Here is a 26,098-nt window from a genome sequence, read left to right as displayed (position 1 = left end):
TGACAATATGCCACGAAGTGAAGGCACACACTTGAAAGCTCGCTGCAGTCCAGCAAAGGCGCTCTCTCTTCATGTTGAGCTGTGTTGATTTCATTGCGGATGGTTTGTTGGTTGTGCTGTGGCTCAGAGAGCTCTAAACAGTCGTCCGCACTTTGTTGTCATGGATGACACTTCGCGGTGTGTTCTAGGTATATGAAGGATAGAAAGGGTGGTCCGTATATATTTTTTGTCAATTGTTAGTTTTAGTAAAAACAGCTATTTCTGGGTAGCCTTTCCAGAGTCATCAATAGCTCTGCGGAACGAAGTGAAGGACTTTACATATTATACATACAGTTATCGCGATAAATGAGGAACTCTCGGCAGTTCAAAAAATTCTGAAGATTGGAAAATTAGTTGACAATACTCAAGATCTCTACCGTTATAGAGTACGTACGGTCTAGCATGTGATACCATAGTCAATAATATATGACTAACTTCCAGAATATCGACTCGTCAGCGAGTTCAAACCCTTCGACTTCTACTTTAAAGCTAATTTTGGAAACAGAACTCAAGGTGCATTAGGATTGAAGAGGAGTTTGGGGAGTACAACAATTTTTCCCTAAGCTTCCAAGTTTCCTAAAAAAAGCTACTCCATCGAGCTAAGCCCTTCGACCACCACGACAAGGTCGATTTGGACTTAAAAGACAAAAATTTTCAAAGTTTCTTTAAAAAAAGTGACTCATAATCGAGCTAAGCCCTTCGACCACCCCTACAAGGTCGACTTGGACTTAAATGACAACGTTTTTTCCGTAAAATTCTAAGTTTTCAACCAAAAAGAGCGGTTGATCTCGGCAGAAGGGTTATCGAGCCAAAATTCAACATCTCGGTATCGTTAAGCCTATCCTTAGTTGTTGCATTCCCTTAGTATTTCTGGCGAGATAACCTTTACTCTCGATTCTTGACATCATTTGGACCGTCATCCTTGAACTTCTACCTCTAGAGGCCATTTGGATCAACTCTAAGAAAGACAGTGTCATAATAAACAATTTTTTTAAAAACAAAATCAGACCTCAGTATGGCTGGCCTTCTAGATGATGTCAATTTAACATTTCGGAGTTGTGACTAGAAACATTAAATTACCCGAACAATCCAGAAAAAAATTAGACCCCAAAAAGAACATCGACCAAGACAATCGACCAATAATGAGATAAAGTCAGAAACTATCAGCAAAGTCTTAGATTTTCGACCGAATAGTAAAAACTAAAACAACACACCATATGAACCACCCTGTAGGCCTATAAATGCCAACAGAGAACAGCGGGAATATACAAATAAATGCATAGGGATTACGCGCCCCATGACAACAAAATTAATTACGCCTAAACAGGCCGTATGGGTCGCCGATTGTGAATCCTTTTGGCCAACAAGCAACGACACACTAAATGACAACTGCAATTACAACAAAGACGAAGACAAAGGCAAATAGTGAAAACGTATAAATAATGGCAGCAAAACAGTGTAACACATATAAAAGCGGCATAAAAAAGCATAGACGCAAAGAAAAATAGTGAAAATAGTAAAAACGCTGAAAACAAAGCGCACAACGTGATTTCCACGCAACAAAGTTGGCGAAAGTTCGCTATTAAAAGCTTTGCCGCCACATGCGGCGTCGAGCTGTGTGTGATTTCGTTAAGCTCGCAGGAGTGCTAACTAAACTAAGCAAGGATTTATATGGACTCAGACTATATGCCACACTTTTTCTATTTATGTACGTTTCGTTGTAGGCACTGTTATATTTTCCATGTTTGATATTTATTTCTTTCTCCAGACGCCGCAGGGAAGGCGCAGCTAGGAAATCATATTATTTTGACGCTTTTAATGATTTCACTGTTTGCTTATGAAACACGCTGGGAAGCTTTAATATTATATTAGCATTAAGAAAATAGTGGAAAATAGTGGATACCGTGATTTGAAAGGCACTAATATTTTTGTTGATTGTAAGTAAGCTGCCTTTAAGGAACTCTTCCTAAACAAATTACCACTCTTTCCAAACAGGCCCACATAATGTAAGAATAAGCAAAGCCTGAAGTTATGAAGGTTCTAAGTTAAGAATCCCATATGAGCAAAAAGTTGTTTGGGAACTTCATAAGAATTTGGACACCCGGTTTAGCAGCTATGGACCTGAGAACACGATTTTTGGCTGAAGGGCTTTGAAAATATTGTTTTAAAATTTGCTTTCGAACTATGTTGTTTGATTATATAATTTTTCGTGCTAATTTTAGGTGTTAATTTTATTATAAAGGATGATTAGAAGTACTTTCTTTGAGAGATCACGCGTGAGTTGTGTCAAGCTGTAATTTTTTCAGTATTGTTTGGCATTTCATCATGGAAAGACTTACGCCTAAACAACGTTTACAAATCGTTTAGCTTTATTACGAAAGTTCACGTTTTTAAATAAAGTGTTTGGTGCGCTTCGCTCAAGTTAAGGTCAACATAATCGGTCTACTAAGCATACTATTCGCAAGACGTTAACCCACCTTGAGACCCAGCATTCATAACTGGACAATATTCGACCGAATAGACCACGTACAGCACGCATTGAAGAAAATATAGCAGCCGTAGCTGAGAGTATATACGAGTCAGTGGAGAGTCGACATTGCTAAGCTATATGGGCTCTTGAAAAGTTCTAATAATATCCCACGTTTTGGATCCAAATTGTGTTCAGCAATGAGATCCATTTCTGGCTTAATGGGTATGTAACCAAGTAAAATTGTCGCATTTATTTTTTGCCGAACAAATACCCTACTAACTTTAAATAAAATAGATTAGTGGTCTTAAAAAAGAATTGTCATAAAGTTGGTAATAAAGATTTGGTGAATTTCACTAAGTTTTATAAAAAGATGTAGCTACTTTCTTCTTTTCTCTTAAGATATGTATTGATGTTTAAATAAGAGAGCAGAACCTAGCAAAACAAGCTGAACCCTAACAACAGAAATATTCCAAGTTAAAGCCTCAGGCACAGGTAAAACCACCACTGAAGGTATTGAAATAATTGTTTTCAAAATTCTTTAAGGGAAGGTAAATAACTCATTTGAAATCGTTCCAACCTCACTAGATGTAAAAAAAGTTGTGTCTCAAAAAGAACCTTTTGGTGGAAAGAAACAGATGATAATAGGCATTTTCACAAAGGTTTCTTTGAGATCAAAAGCGAAATGCATATGAGGTTTAAAAAGCAGAATGTGTGAATTAATCTTAGTTGAGGTCAAATTAAGGATTCCTAAAAACAGTGAAACATTCTCGAAACGATGTTGACGTTCAAACCGGCCGAAGAGAGTAAACAAACCACAGCCTACATATTTAAATGAAAAGACATCACCGCTTCCAATGACGATCGGGCTTAAACAAAACACACAAAACTGCGTTGAAACGTGATGGAAGCTTAAGGGTGTAGGCAGAAAATATTTTATTATTACTTAACTTGTAAAGAGTTCTTTCTTTCTGTCTGTTTTACGAAATAGTAATCTCTAAATGTTTCAATTTTCAACTTTTTGACGAAACCTCTTTATATAAGCGAACTACTCCATCAGTGTTTGAGATATCAATCTGAGATATTGCAAGCGAATTTTTCTTCGAAAGAAACTTGTGTGATTAAAATCAAGTTTCTGCTTGGAACACTTTTTAGTTTGATAAGATATCTTCAAGAAATTTGGCATGGATTGCTGTGTTCGAAGGCAATGGGGCAATCTCCAAAGAAATTGTTCAGTTCGGATCACTATAGCGTATAGCTGCCATACAAACTGATTGAGCAAAATCAAAGCAAACATATTTTTATGCCTTTATGTTTTAAGAAATGCATCTGTGAGCTGTATGCTGCCATAACAACAACAACGTTTTAAGACCTATTGAAACCCACAAAACAAGAAAAATTACATTCCAACGAATTTTATTCGTTAAGACCTTTATATTATGTTATATTTAACACCTAGTTTTAACTTGACTTACACACCTTTTATCCATTGTGCGTTTGCTGTTTTCAATACTACTCCAGTCTTGTTTTTTCCGTTGCGCCGTATTCAAGTTGTTTGTAAATACTTAATTTGTATTTTATGAAATTTTCATTTCAAAGTATTTGTTTACTCAATAATTTTCACTTTAATTACGTTATATTTATTTATAATAATTTTTGAAAAGCACAGAAAACATTTATTTAACTTTTTCAATATTTTTTGCGGTTTAAAAAATTTTTATTTCCAATTTTTTTCTTTTTATTTTTAAAAATTTGTTTTATTTATTTTTTAAAACTTTTTATTATATTTATTTTTCAAAATTTTTTAATTTTGTTTTTACTTTCAAAATTTTTTATTTTACTTATGTTTCAAAATTTTTTTATTTTAATTATTTTTCAGAATTTTTATTTTATTTATTTTTTAAACTTTTGTATGTTATTTATTTTTTTAAATTTTTTATTTTATTCTTTCTTCAAAATTATTTATGTTGATTAATTTTTTTTAGTTTGTTTTATTTAATGTATTATTACAATTAATTAATTTTATTTTTTTTTAATTTATTTTCCCATATTTTAATTTACAGATTTCTATGATTTTTTTTTTATACTTTTCATATAAAATATTTTTGCAGTTAAATTTTCACTAGAATTGTTTTGTAACACACACGGTTAATTAAACAATTAAGCACATATTTCGCTTACTTACTTATTTGAACTACTATTTAAATTTTAGTTTGAAATTTAAAATTTCCCAACTTAATTTTTGAATCAATAAACATTTTCAGTAATTATTTTTTATTTCAAAAACTTATTTAAATATTTTTAAGCAATACCGACTTGCTGTATAATTAATGCATGATTTCTTCTCAGCATTATTTTTTCTTGCAATTTAGAATTTTTTTTAATTTACATTCACATCAAATTGCCTTTATTTACGAGCCAAAGCGGCCATTCACATTGCACCATCCCACAGAATTTCGTGCTTTTCCAGCTGGTCGCACACAACCACTCTACCACCAACTGCCAGCCATCACCTTAGACACTTGGTACAATTGTACATTTTTTGCCACTCACTTCATTTCACGTTCCGTTCAGTTCCGTTTCCGTCGAAGTTGAATTTGCTACTGAATTGCTGTGCCTTGGCGTATTCGTCGACTCGCTTCGTCAGCTCGGTCGTACGCCAATGCAAGCTGACATTTTCCCGCACTGAACACACGTTTACGGCAGAGTAAGCACACATACACACACTTATGTTCATTTGTGGCAAAGAAAATTTTCAAAACATTGCAACTGAGCGCACGAGAGAGCGTCAGCATGTGTCACGCAATAATGTGGCAACGCTAGGCAGCCGGCAACATTCTCTTTCACTCTCTGTTTGTATTCGTTAATATCGTAATTTTCTTCATGCATACATACACATATGATAGTTAATGGTATGTGTTTGTTGGTTCAACAGCACGTGGCAGTCTTTTGTATTCGCTTCAATAGACGAATTTGTTTGAGTTGTTTTGGTTTTTTGCGTGTGTCGTTAGCAACATTTCTCACGCTCAGGCAACATGTTGTAGAAAATAAGTGTCTTCTAGCAACATTGATTGAAAGTATTTATACTCAGTGTTTGATATAGTTACATATGTATTTGATGACTAAATTAGTGTTTAGCGACACAATGAGCTCTATCTTCGACTAAAAGATGTTTACCAAAATTTTAAGAGAAATCTATACTCCAGTCTCCTGGTGATGCTAAAAGCTTTGTCAGGGATAAAGACTAAGCCGATAGCAAAACTAGGTAAAGAGGGGTTGAGAGCAAAAATTACCTATAAATCGGCGGTTCTTGGAGGAAGGATGGTGTATACATCGCGGCGCAATTCACATTCACTGTTCATAGATTCGAGAAAATCGTGGAATCAATTGCAATCAAAACATAGCGATTCGCTAAAATCCAAAAAGCGGGACCGGCTAAACGAACAAAAAGAAAAAGGACGATGCTGTAAATCCAAATAGGGCGAAATCTTTAACGTTCATAGCGATAAACAGCTATTTCACCGACCTTTCTCGCTTTCTCGCTGCACGAACGTAACACTCTCCCTCACTAATTTCACAGCGACTATATTCCCTAAATGGACAAAAGGATACAGACTTGACTATAATATTGCAGCCGATGTCGTTAAAATTCTGACTCTCAATAACCTTAAAATTTTAGGTGTGACTTTCGACTTTCACTCCTCAAACGACCGCGATTATTGTCAAAGTACAAAGCCGCAACGAAATCCTCAAGCCGCTAACCGGCAGCACGTGGGGAAAAGACAAAGAAACTTTGTTGGCAACGTACAAAGCAATCCGCCGGCCGGTCCTTTATTATGCCGCACCAATATGGTCGCCTGAATGCAGTGAAACGCAGACAAGGAAGCTATAGACATGTCAAAACACTGCACTCCGGACTACAACGGGGTGGCTCTTGATGTATCCTCTGTATACTCCCTGTTAAGGAGCATATGAACTCCTCTCCAAGCAATTTTTGCTGGTGTGCTTTCGCAGAAATCATCCCTGCAGTCACCTTTTTGTAGCGGAACTGCTTCCTTGGAGCATCAAGAGGTCCTTATTTAACTACGTCGACGACATAAAGCAATACGCCGACCGGACTTTGTGCGCAACAGACACCTTCACCGACTGCCTCTCAGTGAATGGCGTACTTGGAGTCAAACCAATACTCATTGTAGACGAAGAGCTCGAATGGAGAGTGACCCTTGCGCTGCTTCGCTCTGGATACGGTAGCAGGTTAAACTCATACTTATCCAAAATCGACTCTGACATATCAAATACATGTAGGTCCAAAGTGCAACGAATTCCCGCATGACACAACCCACCCTTTTACATGCTCTGCTAACCCTAAACATCTGACACCCCTCTCCCTATGATCCACCACGTCGAATCAGTGCGTTTCCTAGGCCTACCATTGGATGACTTCGATGACAACTTAGCAAGTCCATCTAGGTAACAATAACAACAGATAGCCAAGTGGAACTTGGCATTAATTGACCAAAGCCATTCCCATGGAGAATTGGAAAGCGATAAAACTGAAATTTGTAAGGCTGGATGGAAACCCGAGCACGCCAATGAATGGAGTCAAAATTCTAAACTGTAAGGATCACCCTTACTGCTCTGGGAGCCGTTCTAGAAATAATGGACCACATTTGCATTCTGTCCATACCGAAGGTGAAGGTTCTGATACCTGGTAAGGTAAAAGCGGAGGATGCGCTGCGGCTTCTTAGGAAAAATCCTTATGTGCCGACAGATGATTGGACAATGCTGAAGGTTACAAACTCCGGCAAGGAGGATGATATCCAAAACTACATCTTCTAAAAGACAAGTCAGTCGAGGATTTACTATACAAAGGGTTTGGGAAGATAACTTCCAAACTGAGGGCCTAGTACGCATATATACAGATGGTGAGACGGACATAGCTAATCCGATTCAGTTAGTCACTCTGATGACTTGCATATATACTTTGAAGCATCCCAGAAGGGTGTTAAAAACCTTGTGGCAAACTTAATGTATGTACTCTGTTCAATGCATTGCCTGAGAAGTGCTCCTAGAGAACTTTTTTTGGAAGATATGTACATTTGGATTAGTTTGCAATTTTCTAAGTATTTGTCAGAGAGTACTTGAAAATTTAGTGATCCATTACATGCAATACATGCTCCAAAAATTTTTAGTTTCATTCCAAAAAAATTTGAAAATTAAAAGCTCCATTACTCAACCCATTTACAATAAATTTTAGTTCCACTTCAGCGCCCCAACACTCTCAACTCACTATATGTTTGCTCAAATACAAATATATGTATATCTGTACATATGATGCTAAGTACACATGAAAGTATGGATAACTTGCAAACTCAAGCCGGCGCAATGCCAACTTGATGAATTGTCAAACGAATGTAAACAAAGGCTTGAGTGACAATTGAATTGTGCTTGAGCGTGTGAATGCATAAACAACTGGCTTGAAGAGCCAAAGCGGAAAGTAAAACAACACAAACAACGCGAAAAAATGTTAAAATAGAATTAAGAGGCACACAAATACAAACACACACACAACTGCAACAAGCCAAAGTATAACTGACAACAATAACATTAAACGGCAGCCGAGTAAACAGCGAATGACAAGTGACACATTGCAAAAAATACTAAAAAAGAAAACAAAACTCGCCAAGAAGGAGGAGAGCAAATGAGTGCTGCACAGCGCAACAAAAAAGTAGAAAATACTAAAAATAACAACAACAAAACTTAACATGAAGCAGCAGCAGCAGCAAATGTGACAGTTGAGCCGTCACTTGAGTGCACTTAAACAACAAAAACAAAGGCAAACAACACACGTTTTTAAAAATCGTTCGCAGTGTTTGAGAAATGGGCGTTGCAAAATGCAATACTTAACGGTAAATGATGCAAAATAAAACAACAACATCAACAACAGCAACAATGACAGCCTTACGTGAAAATGTAGAGAAATGCTCACTGCAACACAAAAACAATAAACTTTCAACACTTTTTCTTTTGTGCCACAAAAAGCATACAACCAAGTGCGTCACGTGTGAGGGTATGTGTGTGGGTGTATGAGTGCGGCGCTGCAGCTAAATGGGGATAAAACGATTTAAAGTGAACATTTCGTCAAGTGAATTTCAATACAAATGCAGCAAAGCGCCGCTGTTTGTTTTTTTCTTTTAAGCCAAGCAGGGAAAGAGCTGTGCAAACGCGCTGGCAAAAGCCGGCATTGAGGCGAATTCAGGACAAGCGGCCGCGCTAAGTGAGTGTTGTGAGCACCACACGAAAAGGTGTTGCGAGTAAAAATGTTAACTAAAAGCTGGCGATTTGAAGTGGGTGTAAATGCATTCGTGGAGTAGTGTGAATTTCAAGTGAAAATGTGTGAAGAAAAACAAAAAGAAAAAAAATAATTTAAAGCTCATACAAGCAAGCAAAATGAAAATTTAGAAAAAGTGGAAAAAATATTTGTGAAAAAGGCTGAAAGTGAAATATTAAAAAATTATTGTGCAATAAAAAATAAGGAAATTATCGGAAAAATAAGATAAAAAATAAAAATACTAAATAAAACATTAATAATTAATTACAACAAGATAACGTTGTATCTTCAGCTGCACCGAAGCTATAATACTTTACACAGGTGTAGTTTTTATAGCTTAAAATGGTATAAAAGATCTTTATTCTGAGTTTGATCGGCAAGTTTGTATGACAGCTATAAGCTATATTGATCCGATCTAAACGATTTTTTCCGAGATTTTACCGTTAGTTTGGGTAATAAATCGAGCCTCATTTTATGAAAATATCTCAACAAATAAAAAAGTTTTCCATACAACGACATGATTTTGATCATTCAGTTTGTATGGCAGCTATATGCTATAGTAGTCCGATCTAAACAATTTCTTCAGAGATTGTAGATTTACTTTCGAAAGTAACCTGTGCCAAACTTCGTGAAGACAGCTTGTCAAATAAAAAAGTTTTCCATACAGTGACTTTAGTTTGATCGGTCAGATTGTATGGCAGCTATATGCTATAGTACTGCGTTCTGAACTATTTCTTCTGAGATAGCATTATTGTCTTAGATAATAATCTCTGCAAAATTTCGTGAAGATACCTCGTCAAATAAAAAAGTTTTCCATACAGGGACTTGAGTTTTAACGATTACTTTGTATGGCAGCTATATGGTATAGTGTTACGATCTGAACTATTTCTTCAGGGATAGCATTACTGCCTAAGATAATATTCTCTGCTAAATTTCATGAAGATACCTCGTCAAATAAAAAGTTTTCAATACAAGAACATGAGATTAATAGGTCAGTTTGTATGGCAGCTATATGCTATAGCTACACGATATAAGCGATTCCAACAAGTAAGGAAAAGAAAAGTCTGTACTAAATTTCAGATTGATAACTCTTAAGCTGAGGTACTAAATCGGGTCTACACCGACGGAAGGAAGGGCACAGAGACATGGTTAAATCGACTAAGCTAGACACTCCGATCCTTTATACATACGTGTATATTATATTTTACAGAATTTCCGACGTTTAATTTTGCATACTACAAAAACCGTGAAAAATTTAATGTACTCTGTTCAGGGTATAATAAAAGCAATTAGCCAAAAAATACCATTCAATAAAAAATAAAAATAAAAAAAACTGAAAGGAAGCCAAGTATCAAATAAAAGTAAAAACCCACCACAACACTGTATCCAGAACTCCATCAAAATGCAAAAAGCCCGCGGTGTAATCGAGAGCACTGACTGACAATAGCCCTCAAACCATTGACCAATCAACTAGAACGCAGGCACAGTAAAACAAACACACACTAGTATACTTAAACACCCACACACCCGCATTATTCCCCAAAAAACCCCAACAACATGTATGGCAAATTGTGGATTTTGTCTGATGTCCGCTGTCCGCTGTCCGCTGGTTACTCGTTTGCGTCGACATGGGAAAACGACTGCTGCAACTCCGGTGTTGCATGGTTAAGTGGCGCTCCTCTGGGTGATTTTTTTCATTTGTTTGCATTCCTTTTGCTTTTGCTTCAGTGAAATTGATTTCAATATCCTTTTTATTTTTACATTTTTTTGAAATGCAAATTTTATGTTGGTGAAAAATCTTTCAGCTTGTTAAAGCGAGAGCTACTGATTTTGTGGGTTGTTGTTCTCCCTGATGTGATTAGTTTGTGGCAGTGCGAGGGATTTCTTTTTTGTTGAGGATATTCTTTTAACTTTCAAATATTATTTAGTAGCATATAGTTTCAAAATTGTTAGTAGTTGTTTATAGTGCGTGAGCGAACTAGTAGGAATGATGAAGAAAAATACCTTCGAGCTTGATCCAGATTTTGAGGCAACATCAAAAAAGAACCGATAATTCGAATCAGTCATTTTTGAACTCAAAAATTCACATGTATTATATATTTAATATCTTTGAGAAGTGCGATAATATGCCAATAAAATACAAAATGGGGGCGATATGAGGAGTAACTGAGAAAGTCAGTATATTTTTGCTTTCATTAAAGCCCACTCACTCACTCGAGTAATAGTTTTCTTGTTTCGATTGAGTACTGAGCCTGTTCTTATAGTTCGGATAAATGGCTTCTGGCAGTATCTAATAATCGTTTTTTTTTTTGGCGTAAAGCATTTCAACTGACTACGTGTTGGGTGCCTTGCGCACATGCTCGACGGTCGCACTTGAAGTCTTGGTGGAACTCATCTAGTAATCGGTTAAGTCGCCAAGCACACTCTGCTCCAAATGACAGCATAAAGGTTTGGCAAAAGAAAGGTAATCTCTTCTCAACGCATGAACGACCTAAGTGGCGAAATACCACTGGCTCTTCTTCCTAGGAATACCATTACCAAAAAGGTTAACCGCTCTCGAGCTAGTGCTTAGGGATAGTACAATCCAGTGGTACACCGACGGCTCGAAAATGTCGGAGAAAATTGGCACAGAGGTCGCAGGATCATGTACAAAACTCTTTATACCCATGGCATCCAAGAATATTTCAAACGGAAGTCGTTGTTATAAGTCGGTGCGTAGAGTTGAACCTCCAACACAACTATTGAAATGAATTTATAGCTATATTAAGTGATAGTCAACCAGAACTCAAATCAATTTCTGCGGATGAAATCAAATCGCTACTGGCGCCGAAGGGTATACAAGTAGAACAACTGACTGATAAGCTTGCCCGCTCTGTAGCATCCACCAACATGGTAGAACCGGAACCGTTCATTGCTCTTGGTCCCCACACCATAAATGGGCTGCTCAGCAAAGATGAAGCAGTAGGTAGGAAGAAACATTGGCAACAACTCCTAGGAATGCGCCATGCCAAATTGCTAATGGGTGGTTACAACACTAAAAAGTTTAAATGTGTAATCAACCTCTCAAGGGAAAAACTCAGGTTGCTTGTCGACGTCTACACTAGCTCAAGAAGCACTTATTTAACATGGGCCTATCTTTTTTTCGAATTACCGGTTCTGTAACTTGCAGTCCGAAATACCAGAACATTTGCTAACCGTCTGCACAGCAGCCTGCACAGGATAAAGGTCTTTGGATCCATGATCCAAATAGGGATCACATCGCCTCAAAGCACTTTGCAGTATATAGGAATTTAAAACTATGTTGGGGCTAGTTGAGACGATGTGACTTAGGAGAGTGCACAATAGACTTATCTAATCTAACCTAATGAGTGGCCGGAAGAATTTTTTTAAGTAATTATCGTTCAAGAAGGAAAGTCGTGTATATGAACATTGTCTTTTAAACTATTGTATGGCAGCAAGCAGCTAATAGAGCTCTGTCATATAAACTCTAAAAAATTACCTCTTAAAGCGTTTATGGCCGAATGAACTGCTCCCGGAAAGTATCATGAGCTGACTTGATCTATCCCCTATAAATTTATAGGAACTACGAAATATATAACACTTAAGTGAATTTTGTACCATCTTTCCACCATAAAACTTTATAATAGACTTAAAACACTAAATTCTCCAAAAATGACCAACTCAAAGCTTCCAAACCATACAATTTCCGCACTCAACTCACTTCCAACCACTTGTTGCTGTGCTTCTATTTATTTGTCTAATTTAATTTTATCAGCAATTATGAAAAGCTTTCGGTGACAACGCGTATTTGCCCACAATCCTATTAATGTCCCAACGGAGTACCACTCAACAAGCAACACCATACATCCTCAGCGCCTCACAAAAGCAGACAAAAGCGGCATTTTTTCCCCATCGACACTGCGGATCTTATCAGCAGCTTAACAAAACGTTTAAGCAAATAATCAAATTATATTGTATTAACTACACGGCAAGGCATTTTCATCAACTAATTTAACGCTTCCACGACAAAAGCGGCACCCACGCTGGCCAACAACACTGGCAACTAACGCGTGACTGCTGTGTAATTTATTTTTGTGCGACTCATTACGAAGGAAAGAAAAATGAAAACACAAAAAGGCAACAAAAGCAATAGCAGTCGAAATGAGAGCGAAAAAACCAAGAGGGATGAGTCAAAAAGGCAATCCTTTTCAGGTTTTCGAAATGCTATTTGGGTGGGCGTGGTGTGGAGTTGAGTGGGCGCGGCGTAACCCTTTCATAGTGTAGTGATTACGTAGCTATGTAAGTGTGGGTCATGCCTAAGTTCTTAATTAATGATAGGCTATATGTTTGCCGAATATTGCTTAAAGAGTTAGATAAAGCGGTAGTAATTTGAGGGAAAATATTCGCGGTTCGCCTAATAAAGTAATTTTTGTAATAGAAGATTAGGATGTTAGTTTATAGTTGGGGTTTTTTGAGGTTGGCAGAATAATCGGTGCATTTCTTATAATTTCTTTATAGAGTTGAGAGATTCTAGCCATCAACATCAACTGATGATTAACACGAAAATAAAGGAATTGATACTTGAAAATCGATGATTACTAGTCAGAGATTTTACTAGCATCCTTGGAAGGATTAGTGAAAACCATTGTAAAAAATCATTTGGGCCTATGAAAAGTGAAACCACTATTGGTTCCAAGACCAACTTATTATTACTAGCAGATCCGACAATCAATCTGCTGAATATCGTGGGAAATGGGAGCCGAAGCCGGAAAAACTATGTCAGAGTAGGTCAAAAGTCAAAGTTTTGTTGACAGTTTTCATCGATTGTCAAGGTGCGGTGCACTGCGAATTCCTTTTGACCGGCCAAACTGGCAATAAGGAATTCTATTTGAATCTATTCGTAAAAGGAGGTCAGAATTATGGACCGAAAATTCTTGGTTTTTGCACAATGATAATGCACTGTCGCATACTGCATTGACTCTTCCTGATTTTTTTTTTTTTGGCAAACTTCCAACCAATGTCGTGTCGCAACTTCTGGCTATTCTATCAGCAAACTCAAATAATGGGAAACCGTTTTGAGTCAATTGAAGACATTAAACGTGGATTGCTACGCCCATTCAAAGAACAAAGCATACTTCGATAAAAACTGGACTCAAGAAGATACTACTGTCGTGGTAGCAGTAGAAAACATTATTGAAGTAATTTCGAGTTGGATGGATAAAAATCCGGGCCGTTCCGGTTTCTTAAACCTGACTGTCGTGTGAACGGGTATTCCAATAAATGCTATACTATGTAAGAAATGTTTTCAAATGAAAATATCTTTTGTGTATTGAAATTGCTACACTTTTGGACCCGGGGTTCCTAGATTCAACCAGCTGTCTAAAATATGGTTCTAAAAACGATTTTATCAGAATTTCTTATAACATATCTATAAAGAATAACTACTGTAGATCCTGAGGGAATATGATAGAAGACACCTGGGAAGGTCTGCATGGAGGAGTCAGAATATGTAGAGCCAATAGCCGCAAACTAAGTCTGTGCAACCATGGCAACTTGACTGGATGAAAGCCAGGGGAAACCTACAGGTGCATAAAGTTTGTATGTTAAGTGGGGTCTATTCCTGAATTTTATTTAAATAACTCACATTTAGTATTTGCCGATATATGCGGCGGTAAAGTCAACTGGAAGTTCGAAAATCTTTGTATTAGGTATGTGGTGGCTAAAGAAATAAGAGGCATGATATTATATTATTAGAAACGAATTTGTTTAATATATTTCACAGATTGCCGATATTTTGGATAACAAGTTGGCAATTGGAACTTTGAATTACTTATTCGGAATATGGGAACATGAATATTTCTGAACCGATTTGGACAATTTTTGGTCATAAGGTGACCCACATTAAGCTTTTAAGCATTATACAGGCATTTTATTCCAAGTTTTATTTACATTCTGAAAAGTGAAAGAATCAGATGAAATTTAAAATTGCGTTATTTGGGAAATAGGCGTGGTTGTAGTCCCATTTCGTTTGCTTCCACACTGGAATATAGAAATTTCATGGTAACTTTATATACAAAATTTGGTCTATATCGGTCGAGTAGGTCTGGAGATATGGTTTTTCACCGTATAAAAATTATATACGAATAAATTAAGGGAAAAATTTATTGAAATTTTTCATAAATATATGTTTTCTACGAATTAATTAATATGCGTAGTATATTTATTTTATGCAATGATACCGCAAACAGGCTCTCAAAACCATACAAACATACATACGCTCATGTACTTTTGATTCAATATTGATTTTCACACATCTACGCGGTAATTAATCGCGCGTGTCTGGGCTCAATCAAAGTGCAGACGGACAGCGAGGACCGCAGCGGTCAACGCAATGCCACACAATGTCACACACACAAGCGCGATACAGGCGTTCAACAAACTGCCGGCGGGTGCGAGGTCAATGCGAATGCGAGAGACGCCTCGCCGGTTTGTCCAACTGTTTGTTGATTGCGCCATTAGCACCATTTAGAATAACAATAAAAACAAATCACGAAAAAGAATGCGCATTTACTCACACTCGCAAGCTGCAAACATTTGGTTGTGATTTTGTTGTTGTAAACTCATGCCACCTAATAACCCAGCCTAGTTTTTCCGCAAAAACACAGATACTTATTGAATATGTGTGTATATATGTATGATTGTATGTATGTGTGCCTGTATGTATACAGATCATTGCTATTGACCTAACCTAAAAGCGAATGTGGAAAGGAAAGCGCACCCTCTTCAAATGCTCAACAGAGAACAATAACAAAAAACGAAAGCGTGCACAAAAATAACCACTACAATAAAAACGAGCAGCAGTGGATGCAAAATGTATGCGTATGTGTGTGTGAAAATGCATAAATGCGTGTGTGTGCGCGTGTAATTGTAATGGTAGTCTGTCTATCGCATCGACTGTTACAAATTGGCCTAATTTGACTTTTGTAACGTCGTCATTTTTGGTATTTTGATAGCCGAAGCATACAAACAGGCGCACAAGTTGTAGCCAACGAATCAACACATACACACACTAACACATACATAGCACAAATTCAATGTCAGCCACAACCATTGCTTTGTGAGTCTTTAGCTATGGCGGATTGGTTGGATTTCGCATCCTCATCAGCACATGATTATCGCAGTTGATTTAGTATTGAAGGCGAGTAATATATACAGACACACAAACATACATCTACATACACGCCTGATATGTGCTGGTATATGTATGCGTGCCTTTTATATTTTTTTACTGGTATTAGTACACCATTCAAGGCATCAAGGCATCAGACACACGGCCGGCCGTTAGTGCTTGGACAAATAAATGCTTTGACAGATAAAGCTGTCAAAATAGCGTTTAACATTTTGACTCGACAAAGCTTCGGCAGCGAAGAAAGAGTGCTCGGCTATGTGTGTGTTTGAGCAAGGAGGAAATGTGTTTGAAGTGCGAAAAAGCAGGCAATTTTCTAATACAAGAAAAACTAACATTGATGTATGTGTGTGTGTGTGGGAGAAGACAAATTAAGTGAGCACAGAGAAATTGAGTTGACATTTTTTCTGACACTTTCCGCATTATATAACGTACGTCTGTGACAGCCCAATCGATACTGAAGGTGACAGCTGTCATTATTGTTGGTCTAATGTATTAATAGTTGTTAAGAAAGAAAAGGAGTTTGTATGAAGAAGAGAGTAGAAAGGATTTTGAAAGGTAGGTAGTTAGGTTGGTGGACTGGCTGTCTGACAACATTTCTGCCGAAGATATTAACAGAAGCCCTCTGCACACTCGGGTATAAAATACTAATGAAGAAACTCGGCGCTTGAAGAAAGCCACCTGACTTAACTGCTGCCAAAATGGATCACATCGTAAACCCAGGGCTAGCGGTCTAGAACGCACTCTAAGATCTATGCAAACTCCCCAGTTTACCCTCGAAGAGCTGCAACTAGTCACTGTCAAGCTCAAAACCATCCTCCAAATTCTCAAAATAATCGCTGCAGAGCGGCCGGCAGTACTACAGAACATGTACAATGCCTGTTTTGAAGCCGGAATATTTTCTGAACATTGGAAAAAGCAACGGCTGGTGCTAATCAGTAAGGGAAAATGAGATCCCAACTTGCCATCAGCATACCGTTCACTATGCATGCATGACACAGCGAGAAAGCTCTGTGAAAAACAACTTAAACCCAGAGTCGAAGCGGCTTTCAACGAAGCTGGAGGGCTGTTCCCAGGACGACACGGCTTTAGACCCCGCAAATCAACTATAGGAGCTATAAAATGCGCCATTGAAAGCGTAGAAGCCGCGCAGCATAGATGGCATAAATACAAAAAAATAGTGTTGTTGGCGACTTTTGATGTCCGCAACGCCTTCAACAGCGTTAGATGGCTGAATATGATTGACGCTCTCAAAAATAACTTTAAGATTCCCGATTGCCTCAAAGCAGTGGTGCGGAGCTACCATATCAACAGGAAAGTGCTGTACCCAACTAGACGTCAGGAGCACCACTAGGATCCATTCTACGTCCATAACTGTGGGATATCAGCTACGACGCTCTATTAGAACTAGAAATGCCAGACGAATCACATTATTATACTACAATAATTATAACAAGAGATACAGAAGAAGTGCAAAGAAAGCTTAATCAGGAAGCATGTCTCAACTCACATAACCTCCAGGTCTTAGGGCACAAAAAGCAGTGAACTACCTAGGCGTAAGACTGGACCCCAGACTAACCTTCTGAGTACAAATCCAGCCCGCTGCAGGAAAGGCAGCATAGATCACCTCCCAACTGGGCCGACTAACGGCCAACATAGGAGGCCCCAGCCATGAAAAGAGAATGTCGACGACAATCAGCCTTGAGTTATTATACCGGCTTAAGGTAGTAGCCAGACTTCACCGCATCCCTCAGAGTCGCATCAACTTATAGAACAGTATCACGCAATGTAATATTAGTTATAAGCGGTAATGCCCCAATTGTCCTTCTAGCATACGAAAGAAAAAAGCTGTGGGAGCTGTTTTAGGGAGATTGTTTGTCATCATTCCATTAAATTTTTTAGTCTTTAAAGAATTAGCAAACTTCCAATATCGATTGGGATCATTCAACCTACAAGCGTATGACTTTGATAAATATCGTATTTCTGCCTTTGTTTTCAATAGTATACTCGTGGGTGCTGCCCAAACAGAAATGAGGTGATAGTACCTTCAATGAGCTCGACTGCTTGCTAGAGATATACAGCTCTACTACTACTATCCTCAGAATTATGTAAGGGATAGATAATATAGGAAGACTCTATTGGCTCTAAACAAGTGTCATCTGTCCCATACTAACTCGAAAAAGTTCCGCATTATACCCCTGGAACAAGTGATTGCTGGGGATTGCGGACGTAATGAAAACTATATTCATAAAGTCTCTGAATGTTATTCTGATAATCGGGTCAATATTCAAGCAAAATGAAAGGTAATACTTACGGCCAGTCGGTTTACGATTTTAGGTAATTGGGTTCAGAATCGGCCTCAGTCCTGCATGGTATCATACTCGACCTTGGTTAGGAATTCGGTCTAAGGTAGCAATGCGACCGAAGAGAGATCCAACGGCAAAATCTGCATTGACACCGACGGATCAAAGGGTGAAATAAGAATAGAATCGAGCTTCTTCTCCATATGTAGAAGGTAGCTTCCAACTAAATGACTACAATTAAGTCTTTCAGCTCGAAATTCTTAACATATCAGAAGATAACAAGCGGGTAGCTGGAACCACAATTCCACTAAGCTACCCCACATCAATCAGCAGCTTCAAGAGTTATCCGAAGCAATGAACCCTGGAGGATGATGAGAAGCTGGAACATTATAATATATATACAAATGCCTAGCCTTCAGAGGTTGAGAGAGAATATATTACACAACTCCCAATCCTACAACTTAAAATACAATGGGCAGCAGGGGTGGAAAAATTAGATTGCTTACCAAACCCACTGAGTGGGTGGATAAGCCTTAACACGTTGGCCGCCAATATACACGCCTAGGCCAAAGCACAACAAGTATTTTTCTTGACATCTGGGAGTTTTTGTCGTAATCACCTGTGATACACTGGCAGCCAACGTGTTAATTTGATCACCACTCGAGACCACAATGGGCGTAATGCACCGCACCTAGGCCATGTGCGGTCGCCTGTAAGAATTCGCTTTAATTTTCATATTATCACATATGTCAGGCATTTAAAAATATTAAATTATATCAAAATTCTCTTAATTTTTCGAACAGCTGTTCAATTTAAAAACATTCATCAACTGATATTTGGACATACATATAAACAATTTGTGCCTTCATTATCAATCAATCAACACACACAATGCCGCTCAACGAAGCAAGCCATAAAAAATTAAATAATATTTCATGAACCATCAGTGTCGGCATTTTTCACACATACAGAAAAATTAATTAAGTTTATTTGACTAATTTACGCGTAACATTTTTGTTTTTGGTTTACTCTGAATTGAAAAAAATGCTCAGAAAAAGTGAAGACACTGACAGATGAAATTAAAAAACAATTAGTTTCTTGGCTGGAAAACATATACACTTCTATCTGCTATATGTATATATGTATGTATACTGTATGTATATGTAGATATGCATGTATGCACGAGGAAAAAGAAAGAGAGAAAAAATTATTTTTTTTTTCCAAATTGGTCATTAACATTTCTAACTCGGCTGTCGCTGCGAGCAAATCATGTCACTAAATTGCGCAGATCACTGCTCCAGCACGAATAGCAAAGGGAATGTGCTCTGACAGCGATGAGAATGAGAGGGGCGTGTGCCGAAAAGTCAAAATAAAAATGTTGCAACAAAACAAAAACTAGATTAATGAAATATTTTAAATAATTTGGGCGTCCAAAGTGCGACAGATGGGAATTTTTCGACTAACCGAAGCGTGTGTGTGCCGAGAAAGCCAATTTTTAAAATATTTTCGAAACTTAGACAATCTTTAGAAATCTTACAAAAATTCTTCACATTCAATATGTCATTAGGCCTGTCATAAATCAACGGGAAAATAATGGGAATGCATCACTAAGTACAAAGCATGGTTGCCACTCGAGCGCAAAGCGTCGGGTAAACAAAACTTGCTTTTAACTCTTGTACCATAAAGCATTACAAGTATCATTTATTTGCCACATCTGCTGGGCGCTTGCCACACATGTGTGGCACTTATGACATCAGTGCTTTTACTATGCCACTTATTATTATCATATTTTGTTGTTATTTGTGGTTTTTCGCTCTCCCGCAAACTAATCACTTGACAGTCGACAGCAACTCGAGTGGAGTTTTAAGGCGCCAGCGCCAATTGTATTTCTTCGACTCATTTCGTTTATTGTTTATTTATTTTCGCCACTGTTTTTGTGCTGTAATTGGATTATTCTTCAATCTGGGTGATTATTTGTTTTGCCAAGTGCTCATTTTTCAGGTTTTTCTTCAATAAAAAATATAAAATGGAGTAGGAGTTGAGAAATCGCTGATGGACTATCACATTTGTTTTAGCTGTCGGGGAGCGAAACAGTGTCGGGTGCTTAAAAGGGACTTTCAATATTATATTTTAACTTCCATAGACCAGACAATTATTTTTTACTAAATGGTTTTATTACTAATCCTCGACAATTTCCAAAACTATTTCAATCCGTTGTTTGATAGTCAGCAGCGGAGACAGACTCTGTATATTACAATATATATTTCGCGGGAATTTTATAGTCTCAATTATGTTTTGAGATCTAAGAGATCATTTGTAATTGTTATATACCATAGCTCTTGCCAGATATATGGATTCTCTCGGCTTTTAAACTAACTGCTTGAAATACTTTTGCGCCAAGATTAACGTAATTGGAGCTTATGCTGAGGATAGGCTTACCAACTCTCTACCAGGAAATATTTCTTTTTTTTTCTACTTTATCTATTTGATAAAATCTTGAACGTTTTACAAGCAACTTCATGGTAGAATTTCTATTTCGAAAGATAAGCCCAGTAATACCATCTCAAACAATGTAAAATATTCGCGAACACATTTTTCCCATTACTTCTTACAAGATTTAGAAGCCTACTAAAAGAACCTGCATTAGTAAAAAAGTTAAATTCCTCATTTCCTTCAATTCTTATTTCTATTATATTATTGATCTCAAATATATTTTCGTAAGATCTGTGGAAATGGAAAGTTAAAAATGTTAAGCAGTTCTATCAAACCCTTACGCTTACAAAGGTTCTGTTGTTAGCATTCACGGGTTGGGAAGCAACTTTCATTAATCATGAAATTTTAAAAGGATGAATGAGAGATGAACTCCTTGGAAAGTTGGGCGGCAGTGAAAACTGTTGCCAGAACTGAGCGATTCCTCTTCTACTGTGTACCAGGTTACTAAGGTATCGAAGACAATGGGATAGTGGATGAGATTGCCAAAAGTGTCGTATGGCTGTTACCCGAAAACGTGATCAGTATTGGAAACCAATATATTGGATTTACGCAGATCTGCATGTACCTGGGTGTAAGACTGCAAAAGTCATATGTAAAACGGTAGATCGGAAATATAAAAAGTTTCCACTGACCCTCGATAGAAGGGACTGTAGGAAAATTATTGGAATACTCACTGATCATAGTCTGGTGGCAGCATACGCTTGCAGAATGGGGATGACAGATCAAAAATACCACAGGAAATGTCAATAGCAAGGCACTAGGGAAACATGTGCACCAGGAAAACAAATGTTCCGCATTGGTAAGGGTACACTTTAAGCATTTGGGAGCCCCACAGTATGAGAAACTGGAGGAGGAGATCGTAAAGACCACAGGAAATGTAAACTGCAAGTTACGGTATGAGAAACTGGAGCAGATATCGTTAGTGAGGCCACCGAAGCTATTGAAACTCACGTCAAAGCATCCTAGAGGATGACTTCTTCTCATGGACTTCGTAACGAAAGTCCATGCGGTATCGCACTGAACCAGAAGTGGTCTTTAAGTTGCTCATTAGCCTACCAGACTAACTTAACGTAATATTGGGTTGTCAGAAAAGTCTTGCGGTATTTTTAATGAATTAATTCGTGTGGCACCCATACATCGAGCTTCTTAGTGACAAATGGTTTATAACAGTTTGATGACTACTATGCCGGTCTCTTTCGACCAATTCAGCAATTTTATCGCAATTTTCGACGACAGGTAAAATATGCCGTATTTTCTCTTTCTTTTGCTCCATGTTTGCGACGCTATAACTCACGAACGACTTAAAAGAAACGGCAATCAATCAAACTCGTGTTAGCTTTCCAAAAAGGTATAGCATGACCCGATGCGACGAATAAAACTAGAACTACGCGCTTTAAGCGCCAACTAGCGAAAATACCGCAAGAATTTTTGACAACCTAATTTTCTCCTCCTTTCATAAAGCACTATGGGACTAAATACGGAAATCCGGATGATAGTGATTTGTGTAGTCACTTCAATTCGGCTATCCAATCGGTTAGCCAGCGTTTGGTTACAAACATGTTTATCAAATGTTCAGGCGACGTAGGCCAAAATCACGCTGTTTATATTTAAAAATGTAGATAGAAACATTGGTTCTACACCCATATGGAAAGGTTATAACTTCTCATTCACCAGTAGCATAATATGAGCTAAGGATTGTTTTTGGGATGACACGAGTAACCAATTTATACATTGTGAGGTATAATAAAAATCTTACTCAAATCAATCATCACAATTCTTGAACTTGATGAGAGAGCACTCTTAAGAGTGAACCTTTGAATGACCAATTCGAATTACAACCACAACCATAAAAATACATAGATGTGGTCTAGATATGGGTACGCAGAAAATCATGTTATGTGTATATACATACTTCTATTCATATAAATCCGGCAGCAATGCATTAGAGACTCAATTCAATGATTTAGGATTCTGATTTCGGCTTTGGACTAGTAGCATTGGCATTGCACCAGAGGTCAGAACCATTCTCCGGGAACGTGGGTAATTTTTGAGGTATAGTGCCTATAATCGCTTTTATTTTAACTGTTTGGCTTTTACTTTGCAAATTCCACCTTTTAGCAAACGGTTACTCTCGAACTAAAAGCGCAATTATCATCGCCTGTTACCATCTTTTAGCTCAATGCCAGTACACACCCCTCCCATTTGACCGCTAACGGGCTGCACTGCACCTTATTTATTACATATTCTTGTGGTATAGTTCACCACCATATTTCCACGCCATTCAACACTTGATAAAAAGAGTTTTTGAAATGCAATACAAAAACCACAATTCACATGAATAATTGAGCCAAAGCGATGGCAAATGGAAAACGATCAAACGAACTAACGACCAACTAGCCGACCAGCCACCCGGCCTGGGGCAACACCAGGCACACACCCACACGTAGCCACGCACACATCGTTAAATGAGAGCATAAGTTAATTATAGACGTATTTGGTGTTTGGGGTTAAAGGGACGCATAGAAAGCATAGTTGTGTTATGATGAGCAGTGATTGATGGCAGTATTGAAATTCCCAGCATACTTGTGAGTACAACACACACACATGAACATATTGTGTATGAACAATATGCACTCAGATAAATTCATAGCCGCTGGTGGCAGACCAAAAACACGTACACACACACGCACCTTCACAGCTAGGAAGGCAGAGAAGGCGAAATGAAGAATGAAAATTGAAAATCGAGCCAGAATGCGTTGTGCGATGTGATGAGAGAAAAACGAGAAATTCTGCAGTATTTAATTAATAACATAACTGCCGCACAACAACAGCAACAACTCCTGTACAACAAAAGCAAAAACAATAACTGCAAGAATGGTATGAGCTAAAAACAACAAACAAATACCGCGATTACCACTTGTAATGCTGCGTGTAATTATTGTGATATCATTTGTGAAGCGCTGCGGCACGCGCACACACCCATACACATGCACGGAATAGCAACAAAATGAACAAACAAGAATATATATGCATATGTATATGTGTACATATCACATATTTAAGTATTGCTGTTGTTGTTTTGTGTATAGAGTGTTTGTATGTGTGTGGCATTTATTGCGGCGGCTTCTGGCATCAAATAATTGTCAGTGTGGGCGAGTGAGCGCCACAACATGACAGACATTTTAACCAACGTTGATCCCGCAAAATTGCATTTAAAAACCAATTCTGTCAAGAACCCAGCACGAAATCCACATTTACAGTTGGAAAGTGACAAATCGAACAAACAACTGGTATAATATAAGTGGACTGGCATAAATAGAGGCAGCTAGTATAAAAATCTTTCATCATTCCTTTTGTAGAGTGGTCAAATTATTAGCATAAATTGGTATAAATCATGCAAAAGAAAGAGATTATACCAGTTTTGGAAGGTATCTAAAAAATTTCTTGTATAAAATCTAACTATACAACTCAAATATTACTTTTACAAGTACGTTTTATGACAAAAGGAACAAAATATAGATAGTCAAAGTGAAAAATCAAAAACCAAACTGGTATAAAATAAGTAGAAAAGCATAATCTATACTCTAAATAAAAATAATCCGACAGGCAGCCCTTGGAAAATGATAAATCGAACAAATACTTCAAGCATAATAAAGATTATCATTAAATTATACCAGTTTTAGAAGGTATCTTAATATGACATTTTATTGAATTCAACTTAAAACTCTGTCAACAACACTGAAAACCATCAGCTAACAGTTGGGGAGTAGTGAATCGAACAAACAACTAGTATAAAAAGGTGGACTGACATAATTATTGTCAGCCAGAAGAGAAATACTTCATTATTCCTTTGGTAAAGTAGTCAATAGAACAAATAATTGGTATAAATACTGTAAAATAAAATACGTAGCAAGAAGTTATACTAGTTTTGGAAGGTATCTTAATATTTTCTCGTATAAAATTTAACTGTATAACTTTGTTGCTGCTTTCACATGTAAGCTGTATGACAAGAGAACAGAGGATGGACTTATCAGAGAACTGTAAATCGAACAAGGAACTAGTATAAAAGAAGCAATAAGGTATAATCAGAGACTGCTGGAATTGAAAACTTCGATGGATAACCTTTGGAGACTGCTTAACCGAACAATTACTTGCCTTAAATGAATAGAACTGGAATAGCAAGTGATTTCACCAGTTTTTAGACATATCCGCATACATACATTCTTATGTTGATTTAACCTGGATAACTGAGAGCTTACTTTTATATACTCTGAGAAAGCAGAGGTTAACAATAAAATTTACAATGTCGTTTTAATTGTCAAGAGCAGACTAACATGCACAGAATAAGTTTTAATAAATGCTCCAGGATCTAACAGCGTTTGTCTCATGATACCAATATTATTTTGCAGGCAGGATGGATTTTACGACTTTAAGTTTTACCTCGATCTTAGTTACTTTGTTTTTACTGAGTCTCTGATATTACTACTTAACTGGCCTAAAACTAGTACCTAGTATAAGGGTAGTTGAGGCTTTGAAAAGAGGTATATAATATACTCATGAAATCGTTGATGCAAATAGTTTATTGCAAAAAACTCCCTAGTATAATAAAAAAATTGAGCTCAAATTCCGCCAGAGCTTTTCACATAAATAATTTTCCACAATCTCTCATGTTGCTTCTGTTATTGTTGTCATTTGTTTTAAGCGACAAGCTGTTATTGCTGATGATGCACAGATAGGCAGACAAATGGTTATTCCGACTGACAGACTTATTGCTTGAAAGCATATTTTTCGCGCAATGAAAGTGAAGGGTTGCATCAATCCAACTGGATGTACTATGTATTCATATATAGGCACATTGAGTATATGGGTTTTGACGTTGAAGGCTTGTCGTGGCAATAGGTCACACCAGCATTTTGGCGAAATTTCTGATTTAATTGAAATTCCAGTAGTTTGCGCTGCAAGTTGAAAACTTTAAATTCGTTACATTTTTTGTTTGTTTGAAAGTTTGGGAAATATCTGTGGACGAGCTACTGAATTTAAGAGTGATTGAAGCTTATGAAGGAGCTAAAATTTTGAATTTAAGTGTCAATGGTAGTCTTAAAAGTGGTAATAAATAGAATTTTTCTAATTAAAAATTTCCTTACAAATATTGTTACTACCATATATACATTTTCATATATTCTCAACCCTAAGCAAGTTTGATGTCTATTCTAATATATGTAATTATACTTGATGATAAAAATGCCATAATGTTTTTCTACAACCACAACAATTGGACA

General features: G+C 37.3%; 1 protein-coding gene across 2 annotated transcripts in view; it reads right to left on the bottom strand.

Annotated features, from left to right (window-relative positions):
• Nucleotides 1-26,098, bottom strand: part of LOC105228778 (kinesin-like protein CG14535) — a 253,875-nt gene that overhangs the window by 68,394 nt on the left and 159,383 nt on the right. The window contains exon 1 of one of the 2 annotated variants that reach the window (XM_049446665.1): nt 3,986-4,321. The exons of the other annotated variant lie outside the window; for it this stretch is intronic. Within the exon in view, the coding sequence (XP_049302622.1) occupies nt 3,986-3,996 (11 nt within the window). The 5' untranslated portion in view covers nt 3,997-4,321. Of the gene's footprint in view, nt 1-3,985; nt 4,322-26,098 lie in introns of those variants that run through there. 2 annotated transcript variants of the gene reach the window in all.

Source organism: Bactrocera dorsalis, chromosome 1 (genome assembly GCF_023373825.1).
Source record: "Bactrocera dorsalis isolate Fly_Bdor chromosome 1, ASM2337382v1, whole genome shotgun sequence".
NCBI classification, from domain to species: domain Eukaryota; kingdom Metazoa; phylum Arthropoda; class Insecta; order Diptera; family Tephritidae; genus Bactrocera; species Bactrocera dorsalis.
This window is presented reverse-complemented; position numbering and strand designations above follow the sequence as displayed.